At 39.3% G+C, this 11,333-nt stretch overlaps 1 protein-coding gene across 1 annotated transcript in view; it reads right to left on the reverse strand.

Annotated features, from left to right (window-relative positions):
- Positions 1–4,280: 4,280 nt before the first annotated feature.
- LOC108237596 (trypsin-3) overlaps positions 4,281–11,333 on the reverse strand; it is a 16,458-nt gene continuing 9,405 nt past the window's right edge. Inside the window, exons 3-5 of the mRNA XM_017419131.3 lie at positions 8,743–8,884; positions 8,372–8,638; positions 4,281–6,232 (exon numbers count right to left, since the gene is read on the reverse strand). Coding sequence (XP_017274620.1) covers positions 6,065–6,232; positions 8,372–8,638; positions 8,743–8,884 — 577 coding nt within the window. The 3' untranslated portion in view covers positions 4,281–6,064. The remainder of the gene's footprint in view (positions 6,233–8,371; positions 8,639–8,742; positions 8,885–11,333) is intronic.

Raw genomic sequence — 11,333 nt, forward strand, 5'->3', positions numbered from 1 at the left:
ACAATTTGAGTTTGAGTTATTTTTCTGTGTTTGTTTTGATGTTGTCACTGTCGTGTTTCTGTGTTGTCACTCTTATTTTTCTCATGTGTTTCCTGTGCCACTATTCACCTGCACTCAGTTTAGTAGTTCTCCACTCAGTCTGCCACACCCAACTGCTCCGGTTCCTAGTTACTAATCAGTCACCTGTGTCCACTTCCTCATCAACCTCCGTCTATGGCCCAGTCCCAATACTCGCACTACACCCTACACCCCTCAATGAAGTGTGTACTCAGTCAAAGTGCACAGAAGGGCTCGTGTGCGCAGGTTACAAGCAGGGCCGTAGCTACCATTGAGGACACCGAGGTCCGGACCTCAGTATTTTTCTGCTGTGTATATTGTAAAAAAATTAATCAAAACAATGCTTTTGAACGGTGTGGTTCTCTGCATAGCTCCACCAGTTTACTGTAGGAGGCGCTGCAACTGTGTGCAGCTGCAGCCACACTCAATGTCTACAAAGAAGAGTGCAGCTTTGCGTTCCTTACTGCTAAAATAAAGACCAGAAGAAGAAGAACGCCACTTACGGTGAAACACAACTGAGGTAACTTGGTAAAAATATTCTCCTTCAATTCCACGAAGCTGAAGTTGGTTTCCGATTGCAGCTTCCGATTCGGAAAATGGCTAAAGGGCGTTTCCACCTAATTTTTCACTACCTTCAGCATCTTTAATCTACTCTAGTTAAAAACTACAACACCTGGACACTTCAAACCTGAACCAGATTATTCTGCACTGATTGCAGAACATTTAAAACCAAGTATGTGATCTGTGAAACCCTAATCTAATTTGTGAAACGTCAATAAAGGGGGATTTTTGCACTTTTTTTTTGTTTTAAATAAATGCTTCTATTTTAATTAAGTTTTGGTCTTCATTGTAACTGATGTGCAGGGGGATAACGAGTGGTTGACCTCAGTATTTTTTAAAGTCTGGCTACGGCCCTGGTTACAATCATGCAAAAATTGGAGAATTGGGACAGTACGGGTTACATCATTGGCTTGCGCCTCTGCGTCATAACTCCAACATCCAACAGGGCGGGATCGGTCGCTGTTTTGGTAGAGTTGTAGATGGTAACCCTAACCCTCGTGTCCTTCAAATGTGCGTTTATGTTGAAGGGTTTGAGTGCGTAGTGTGTCCCAATTCTCTGGAGTGGTCTTTAGCCCCGCCCCCTTTGTGTACTACATCCGCCCTTTGGCTAAGCCCGTATCCAGGCGGACTGTCTTTACCCACAATTCATCACTGCATGTGACATTTTGAATTTTTTAAAATTATCTTTATTGACATGGCAGTGGTGACAGAGCAAGCTGTGTCTGTCATGAAAAACCAGTGTTCAAATGTGAAGTATTGAAATAATTAGTTTCCCCCTTCTGTACGAAACATGCAGGGCAGTGGCCCTCGAGGACCAGGATTGGAGACCACTGATGTAACCCGTACTGTCCCAGTTTTTCAATTCTTGCATGCTTGTAACCTGTGCACTTTAACTCAGTACACACTTCACAGAGGGGCGTAGGGTGGAGGGTGAGTATTGGGACTGGGCCAGAATCTCTTCTTTGATTCCATTACTTGCTTGTTCATTGTATTTAGTTCTCTCTGGTTCTTGTTATGTATGTTGTTCATGTCACAGTCTGGTCCTGCTCCTCGTGTTCCCCTCCTTGTGTTCACATCTAAGTTTTTGTTTTCACTCAACCGTTACAGTAATACCAAATAAATAAAACTATTTTATGTAAAGTGACTGTCCTGATTCAACTCAGAGAAAAGATTATTAGGAAGTACAAGTCAGGGGATGGATACGAAAGGATTTCCAAGGCTCTAAACATCCCCAGGAGTTCTGTTAAATCCATCATCAGGAGATGGAAGGTATATGGGATGTGTAAATCTACCAAGAGCAGGCTGTCCTCACAAACTGAGAGACCCTGAAGAAGGAGAACAGACAGAGAGACCACCAAGACACCTGTGAGCTCTCTGAAGGAGGTCCAACCTTCAGCAGGTGAGATATATATTCCCTCATACAACACATAAATTAATTATGTTTTTCATTTGATCATATAGACATGTTGAAAATATTCTAAAATAATACAGGAAACATTAGTAAAATGTGTTTTACACATGGTTTCAAGATATGAATTTCATGTGGTTTTTCTCTGTGTCATTTTCTTCCTTTAATTTTATTTCATAGCCAAATTTATGAATTTCATAAATGTTAAAAACACCAAAAAGAAGTCAAGACGAACCAGAATCCCAGTTTTGGGGGAAAGGAGCCATTATGATTTGAAGTATGTTCTGTTTCCCTGCTGCCACAGAGCTTTGTCCATTGGGAGAAGCTGTTCGGGTAATGGTTACAGTCTCTTTGCCTCAATCAATATTTTTCCACAAAACACAGAAGGGTGTATCTGTTTTTGTGATACGGCTAACATCAGGGAGCTCAGGATGAATCAGGTTGAGTGACAAAAATAAGACTCTGTGGAGAGGTTTTGTCATGGCAGAACACAAGGACCCCGTGGTCATGTAACCAAGCCGGTAAAATCTGAGGCATAAAAGACTAAAGTCCACTAATTAACAGGGGATCTGACACACCCATTAAAACAGAGCAAAAGCTGAGCCGTGAAACCAGAACTCCCTCTGAAGTAGGCCATCAACTATTCATCCTGTTGGGGCGGCCAACAGGTATCAGGTGTGATGCAGTATGTACTGATTTGACTGCTCGGCTCTGACGGGAATCCCAGCCGGCTGAGGCCGCAGCTTTGTGAAGAGGAGGAAAGAGTCAAAACGACTCCTGGTAGCCATTACACAGATTGCTCAGAGGAATACGGGTTTCATGCATATTTTATTATGATCCCAGTTTTGTGGTTATTCATCAGCTGCTCAAAGGGAAGCCAGTGACAAGCCAGCAAAGGTTACTCAAGTTGATTTATGGTTGTTTGGAAATATAAATCATGTTACTTTTAAATTTTCCTTATGTACTAGCATTACTGAATGTGCACAGTGGCTTCAAAAAGTATTCAGATCTCCTTCAATTTTTGCAATTTTGCATTGAAGCATGATGATACAGTGGATTCAGTCATTTTTGTCTCATTAATCTAACACATACTGAAAAACTAAAAACTGAATTTACAAATTGGTATTTTCTTCAGAAATACTTGAAATTTAGCCCAGATGCTTCTCATTTCTCCTAATGAGCATTGTTTCTACACTTTGTGGTAAATTAAAGTGACTGAATTTGGAATGGGACACACCTCTCAATAGAAGGTCTCCTAGTTAATCAAAATCAAAAATTAAGCCATGAGGTCAAAGGAACCGCCTTAAATTTTTGCAATTTTGCGTTGAAGCATGGTGATACAGTGGATTCAGTCATTTTTGTCTCATTAATTTAACAAAAATGATTAGAGTCACAGAAGGGACTGTTTTAAAGCACAGATCTGGAGGAGCCTACACAAAGCCTCTGCTGCCCTGAAGGCTTCCAGGAGAACAGTGATCTCCATAATTTCATATGGAATAAGTTTAGCACAACCAGGAATTTTCTAAGGGCGGATCGCTCTGTGCTACCAAGCAGTTGAGGGGGACAGATTTTATTGAGAAAGGTGACCAAGAGCTTGATGGTCATTCTGACTTAGCATAAGAGGTTCTGTGAAAAGATGAAACTAAGTTCCAGAAGAACAACCAGAACTGCAGGCCTCCACCAATCCAAGCTTTATGGCTCAACAGAAGCAGCTTCTCAGTGGAAAACACTTGAAAGCCAAATTTAAAAAAATACTTTTCTGACTGTGAGAAAGAAGAGTCTCTGGTTTGATAAAACCAAGATTAAATGGTTTGGCCTCAGTTTAAAGCTTTACGTCTGGAGTAAACCAGGCACCACTTATAATCTGCCCAACACCATCCCCACAGTGAAGCATGGTGGTGGCAGCATCAGGCCATGGGGGTGTTCTTTAGTAACAGGGACTGCGAGACTAGTCAAAAAAACAAAAACATCTTAAGGCTGGACTAAGTAAAGGGTCTAAATACTTCCAAAATGTATAGGCTATGTGATATTTCAGGTTTTTCATTTTGTCGTTACTGGGTACAAAGTGAGTCTGAATACTTTCTGAAAATAATATAGATGTTTATTCTAAAATGTTGACTGTAAGTAATCTGTCCAAGCAACCTGCCAGATCTGTTATTAGATGTAAAAAAAAAAAGAAAAAAAAGATGATAGCAAGCCTTGAAGCTCAAATGTCAGCTTTATCATTGCGCATAAAAATGAACCACACAGTAGGCTGAAGGATGAGTAATTTATTAGTGTGTATAAAACAAGAAAACATCACAGTTGGTGTTGTTGTTTTAAGACACACAATCCATTTTCCTTCACCAGATCCAAACAATCTGCTCAACTCGCTCTCTTTAAGGTGCCTTCTGCATAATGCTTGATTTATAACTCTACAACTCCATAAAATAAATCATCAAACAACCATACTCAGTCTTAACAACAAAAATAAACCCCTCCCGAAATAATGCCTACATTCACTCGCACATACAAACACATTATATTAAACACTATAAAAGTAGTTATGTTCATTCACTTTCAAACTGACAGAAAAAACTGAGTGTTTTACTGATTGTTATTGCAATGATTACATTCATTTTATTGATAGATTATTTAATTGCTATATCATAAAATATTGAAAATCACCCCCTCCTAAAACCTGAAATTGCATCCACACGAGGCTTTCTTTCCTGAACAACAGTGACAAACTCAATATGTTTACAAGATCTTAAGAAATGAAAGTTGCTCAGAGCAATTTTTATCAAAATAGATTCAAATAAGATTTTCTAATTTCTCAGTTTTCTTTTTTTTACTGAATACAGGACTTAGTAAAATAGTTCTGTTGTTCACTAAGAATTCATGAATCATGCGATTCTTATGAGCATGAACCAATGAAGCTGGGACTAAATAGATGAGAGGTCCATCGAAGGTACGCTCAGCTCAGCTGCCATTAAACATTTTGTCAATCAAGTCAAGGACATCATGTATTTCAAGACATGCTACTCACCATCCTATAATTATGCTCTGAAGACTCATGCATAATTTTGATACCAGGTGAGGTGAAAATTGGTGTGAAATAATAACTAAGAACTAAGCAGGAGTGCTGGGTTTTACTGCTTTTCTCAAAATGTGACTGTTCTCGGTGGCAGCTGAGCTGAATGGATATCCAGTGGACCTCTGATCTTTAGTCCCTGTCTCGTCCTTGGATTGTGAAGTGCATGTAATAAATGCTAATATGATTTGGAATGCAGTAGAACCAAATTAAATGGTTATATTTTGAATCATGAGTGCATTTTTCTACTGCCTTTTAGACAGGCTACACAATACGTTGAAAACTGGGATTCTGAGTGACAGCAATATGGCACCTTTATCTTGATGTTGTGGAAATCTGGTTACTGGTTAACGTTTGCCAGTTAGCCTGAGGTTGTTTGGTGGTTTTATCTGTCACTGATTTTGCTTAGGAAGCATTTTATTCAGATAAATCCCTGGCATGATGAGTTTCAAACTTAAAGAAATGGCCTAATGTTTTGGGAAATATGAAGATTGACATTGCTGTTATATGTGTTTTTTGAACATAAACATAAACAGGGATAGCTTAGCACAAGGCTAGCAAAAAAATTCCATTTTCCTAGTTTTTTACTGCTTAGTTTCTGTATGTACTCACAATCAATAGCCTTGAACTGTTGCTTTATGTTTACCACATGTATCAATTAGCCACAACATGATGACCAACCACTTAACATGAAGCAGATCACATTTATCATGCTTTTTGAGACATTCCCAAGCAGTTTTGCATGACCCACTTCTCACTTGCCTTGGCTGTAGTTTGCAGCTTTACAGTGGTCATAATGTTAGAGCTGTTTGGTGTAAATACATGATAGATATCAGTCTTTCTTCTACCCCACCAGCAATTAAGACTATTTCCCAAAATGTTGACCTATCCCGAAACTCATGGTAAAACGAAATTAGATCAAAGAAGGCACCAGTAAAATAAGAAAGTCAAGTCAGCAGTGAGCTCTAAATACTCTTACAGTTGTAGTAGCTAAATATGGTGTTGTCTATCCATCTGCGGAATTTGGACACAGTTGTGTAGACTCCAGGAAATTGAGCCTCAGCACAACCTATTCCCCATGACACCACTCCATAGGCCCGGCCATCACACACAAGAGGGCCGCCTGAGTCTCCCTGAAAAAAAGAACAAAACAAAAGATGCCACATTTTAGAGCCCCATTGGGGTTAGGAGATTGTTGGGACAGATAATGAGCACACAAAACATAGATCCTCTTATTGGACAACAATCATTAAATGAAACTATCACACTGCAAAAGTAATCATACTTTTAGAAATTATGTTGACAACCTTTCCCCAATATTCAATACACATACAGACAAAATATAAGTGAGGCACCCAGAAAGAAGGGTCTAATTTAGCTGTAATTTGGTCCACATGCAGATAAGTGATGGGTATGTAAATGATTTGATCTGCAAGACTCTTCCATGTCTACAATGGGCACCAAAGGGCGTAAGTAGTGGTATCAGTGGAATCATAAGTGCATTCATAGTGTCATAAGACTCTTGGAGCATTCACCAGTCTGTCAAAACAGTGACTGAAGATTATCAGACCCAGAGGGCACCTTGCAGGTGCAGTAGATGGCATTACCAGTCTTTGATGCCAATCAGTAAGGGTTGTATTATAGGTTTGCATGAAGCCAGGTGGTTGTATTGCGGAATTGTCTCGGCGTGCAGACGCACAGGTGTTGTTTTTCTTTCAGCTGCTCCCTTCTGCAGGGGTCGCTACAGCGAGAGAACTCGCATGAATGATTGGCAAATGCTTTACACCATGCTCTTCTTTACACAACCTGGGCTCAAACCCACAGCCTCAGGATTTAAAAACCATGGCACTGACCACCGAGCAGGAATACAGATGTTACAATAAATGGATGTTGAAGCCAGTGGGCACTTAAGGGCACCGTCACACCTGAATGTTCTGGTCGCCCAAGAAAAATCACACCAACAAAAGATTACAGTATAGTGCTTAAACAATTACAGAACCTAACAACAACTGCACCTACAGTTCAGACACAGATGATGGACTTTTTACAATATCTCCTGTAATCTTGCACTGTCTCGACAACCGGAGTCAGTCGGATTACAGGTTCATCATCCACCGTTCACCGTCTACCATGTTATGGAGAGACACACCAGAGTTACCCCTGGAATCATGGTGTAGGAACCATAATGTCTGACCTCAAGTCTTCTCTGATATGGGGGACCCTGCTGACACAGTGTCACTGAGATCCTGTGTATGCATGTTTTACGCCTCCTGGAACCCTGGGATTTTTTTTCCCTCTAATCAAAGAAGTATGGAGTCAGCTCAAGCATCAACTCTGACCTTTTGCGAATCTGCTGGATCTGCAGAACCAAATACAGCATCTGTGAGGTGACTTGCTGTAGGAGAGGATACAGCGGTTTCATTTCACACTGAACTGCCACTTGTGTCAAGGCCTGAGTGAGGGTTTCACCCCCTACTGATACAAGACCAGCAGTGTCCATTTGATCTGAAATTGTAATCACTGCACTGTAGTCACATGACCTTTCAGCACTTTTACTTCATTCTCACCACTCTGGTTGGGTGCCTAATTTCTTTTGGCAGTGATTGTAGTTGTAATGTAATGCAGCTTTAGTTGTATCAAAATGTTTTTCCTATTGCAATGGAATTGTGGATGAATAAGTTTAAGTAACAGAATTTCTATTTAAAAAAAACCATTGATCATCTTGACTGAATACATACTGCAACAGACGTTGCATAATAAAGAGCCGTTAAAAACAGTTTGCTTTGTTTATGAATGAAATGAAATACAAACACAGTTGATTTTGGACTTTTTGTGGGCATTATTGAGAGCAAATACACCAGCATAACATGATGTAAAGGCTGGGAAAAACGAACAAAAAAAACATTAAAAGATGAAATAAACATTCAAAGACAAACTGATTGGTGTAGAGCAGAGGAGGCCAATCCTGGTCCTCAAGGGCCACTATCCTGCATGTTTTTCTTGTTTCCCTGCTAAATTACCTCTTCTTGTTCTGCAGAAGCCTGTTATTCACCCATTGATTCAAATCAGGTGTGTTGGAGCAGAGGAACAAGTAAAACATGCAGAATAGTGGCCCTTGAGGACCAGGATTGGCCACCCCTGGTGTAGAGTAAGAACGAATGCAGAAGTCGTTGCTTTTCGTCACTGAAAGATGTACCTATTTAAGTCCAGCACATTTTGTTAAAGTGCCCCATGTATCCTGACACTGTACAGAATAACAGAGGTCCTCTCACCTGACAGGCATCCTTCCCGCCGAGATCGAAACCAGCACAGAGCATGTTTTCTGTGATTCTACCATTGAAGGATCCAGTGCTGTTACATTTTGCTGAGGAGATAATGGGAAGCGTCACGGTCCGAAGGGAGGAGGGAATCGAGCCCCCAGTGGGGCTGGTGTATCCCCATCCTGACACTCGACACATTGTGCCCACTGGTATGGCAGCGTCATCTCTGGGCAGCAAAACGATGGAAACATAGTTGTTCAGAACGACGGGGGTCTTCAGCTGGAGAAAAAATGAACAATGTATAAAGTGAACAGATAAAGCAACCAAGATTAAAACCAATTAAATTAAAAAAATTAAAAAGACTGATGGTTTGCATTCTGTACCTTAATGAGCATGATGTCATAGTTATTCGTTTGGTAGTGGTATTGAGGGTGGGTCACCAAAAACTGAGGAAAGACTTCTTGTTCTGTGCCTTCATAAACACTCAGAGAGTAGTCTCCTGCCACGATCATCATTCTTTCTATCCTGCAGGGAAAAGAAGCGTTAATACGTAGGCACACTGTGATCATCACCAGATGTCTCTCATTTATATATATTAAATACAAAATCAGTTTTTGTTCCAACAGCCAACCTATTCCTTTCCTAGAGTGATATGTGCAACTAAATGCATATTTCCAGATTTAGTTTTTTTTCATTCTCAGTTTTGAAAAAAACTTATTGAGAGTGCTTCATTTTGACTATAATATTCAGTAAGGGCTGCACAGTATCAGAAAAACTTGCATTGTGCAATATTTTTGTGCAACATCGTGATTGCAATATTAGTTGTGATAAACCCACACTTTCCTCACTTTCTTTTTTTACCATCCTGCACGTTTTCCTTGTTTCCCTGCTCCAACACAGCTGATTCAGTGGTTACATGACGTCTTCATGTTCTGCAGAAGCCTGTTAATCACTCATTGATTCAAATCAGGTGTGTTGGAGCAGAGAAACAAGTAAAACATGCAGGATAGTGACCCTTGAGAACAAGGATTGACCTTATATAATTTTTTTAAAACTATTCAGTCTGGAAAAATGACCTAATTACTGAATTCAATGCATTAACAAGAAAAAAGATATTTCTCACGGAGTGTTGTGTATCAGAAACATACAGAGTAATAGTTCACAGTAAGGCAGGAGGTCCATACAAAACATGGCTTATGTGCCTTTGTAGGCATAGCCTAGCAAATGGTTCAGTTCACTGAAATACTAGAAGTCACTAGATGACTTCACCACCTAAGTGGAAACCAGAGAGGAATAATGTTGTTGGAGAGACAAAAAGTCAGTTAAAGAACAGCCTAACTAGGTTTAGAACTAAGTTTCTTCTGTTGATTCTTGTTTTGTTTTATTTTTTGTTTCTTTTAATGCCACAGTTCCAACCCTCAGTCTTATTTTAGTGCAGTGAGTTATTTTAGATATAGACAGTTTGACATTTACACGCTGACATGAATCAGTCAGCAGCAGCTTTGCACATGCATGATTCATTTAGGGTCTGGATGTGATGTGGTGAACATCTACTGCAGCTGGGAGGGGGTTCCAGCTCCAACACTATCCTGTGTACTATCCTACACAAACAAAATAAGTTTAACACAGCTGTTAATATACAAATTTCTTTCTTCTTTACTTGTTCTTTACTTGTTCTTGCTTGTGTTTTTTAACTTCTTTGAGTATAAAGTTTAGGCTCATGACAGAAACAACAGGAGTGTTTTCAGTTGAGCAGTGGCTTATTTCGGATAGCACGGCTAGGTTAAATAATTTAGAGTGAATGTTAGCCCTTTAAATAAACCAAGGTGGGGGAATTGGACAAGCAGAATGTCGATGCTCTCTGTATCTTGTTCAGTTAAACACTTCCCTAATCAAACTCGAGTGTCTCCTGCTCTTTTTGTATCTATACCTGTTTGCCAAAACATGATGATCAGTATTCATTCATCTTAAACGTTTTGGGAGTGAGTTAGCCACATTTCATCCACAGTTATTAATAGAAAGTTGTTTTTTACATACAGCAGAAAGAATTATGAGGTGTGAAAAAAAGAAAAAGAAAGGCTTAGCAGATTGTTTTACAGCAGAATCAGAAGGGTTGTCTGAAAACTGTAACCAAGTAAACATGAAATGACTTTTTTTTTGTTTGTTTAAAACTTATTTCACCTGTCAACTAATTTATCTGATAAATATTGAAGTAAAATCCCCTTTTAAAATATAATTTTGCTTGAGTAATTTGTTTGAGTATCATTTAAGGAATTTAATCAGTTAGTATTTAATACTTTCTTAAATACATTTTGTTGTGTATGTGGGTTATTTTTCTTTAGTCTGTGATCGATATGATATCAGGACTCACTGCCAACAATTTGATACATTAAAGTTACATGAATGAGCAGGAAAAAAACACAGTATGGGATAAAATTGAGTTTTTAATCACAACACGATGCAGTTTAATAAAAGTACTGATTCAGCACTATGCCAATGAGATAAAACACAAATGAGTAAAATAACAATTTTATTGACTGATAATTATTATCTGATGAAAAAGTAACATTTCATCAACTGGCCTTGTTTTAAAATCCCAGTACTCTTTCACAGCACCTGACCAACAATCAGCATTTTTCTTTTTTCTGTTGCTCGGAAAAATGATCTCATTTTCATGACGTGTCACACTGGGAGGAAATCCCAGGGCAGACCCACAACTTGCTAGGGGAATTATGTATCCTCTCTGGCCTGGGAACGCCTTGGGATTCCCCACAAGGAGCAGGTGAGTGTCTCTGGGGAGTGGGAGGTCTGGGTTTTATCCTGGACCTGTTGCTCCCAAGACTTAACCACAGATAAACAGCAGAAAATGAATGTATGTATGTATGTATGTATGTATGTATGTATGTATGTATGTATGTATGTATGTATGTATGTATGTATGTATGTATGTATGTATGTATGTATGTATGTATGT

Source organism: Kryptolebias marmoratus, linkage group LG8 (genome assembly GCF_001649575.2).
Source record: "Kryptolebias marmoratus isolate JLee-2015 linkage group LG8, ASM164957v2, whole genome shotgun sequence".
Classification (NCBI taxonomy): domain Eukaryota; kingdom Metazoa; phylum Chordata; class Actinopteri; order Cyprinodontiformes; family Rivulidae; genus Kryptolebias; species Kryptolebias marmoratus.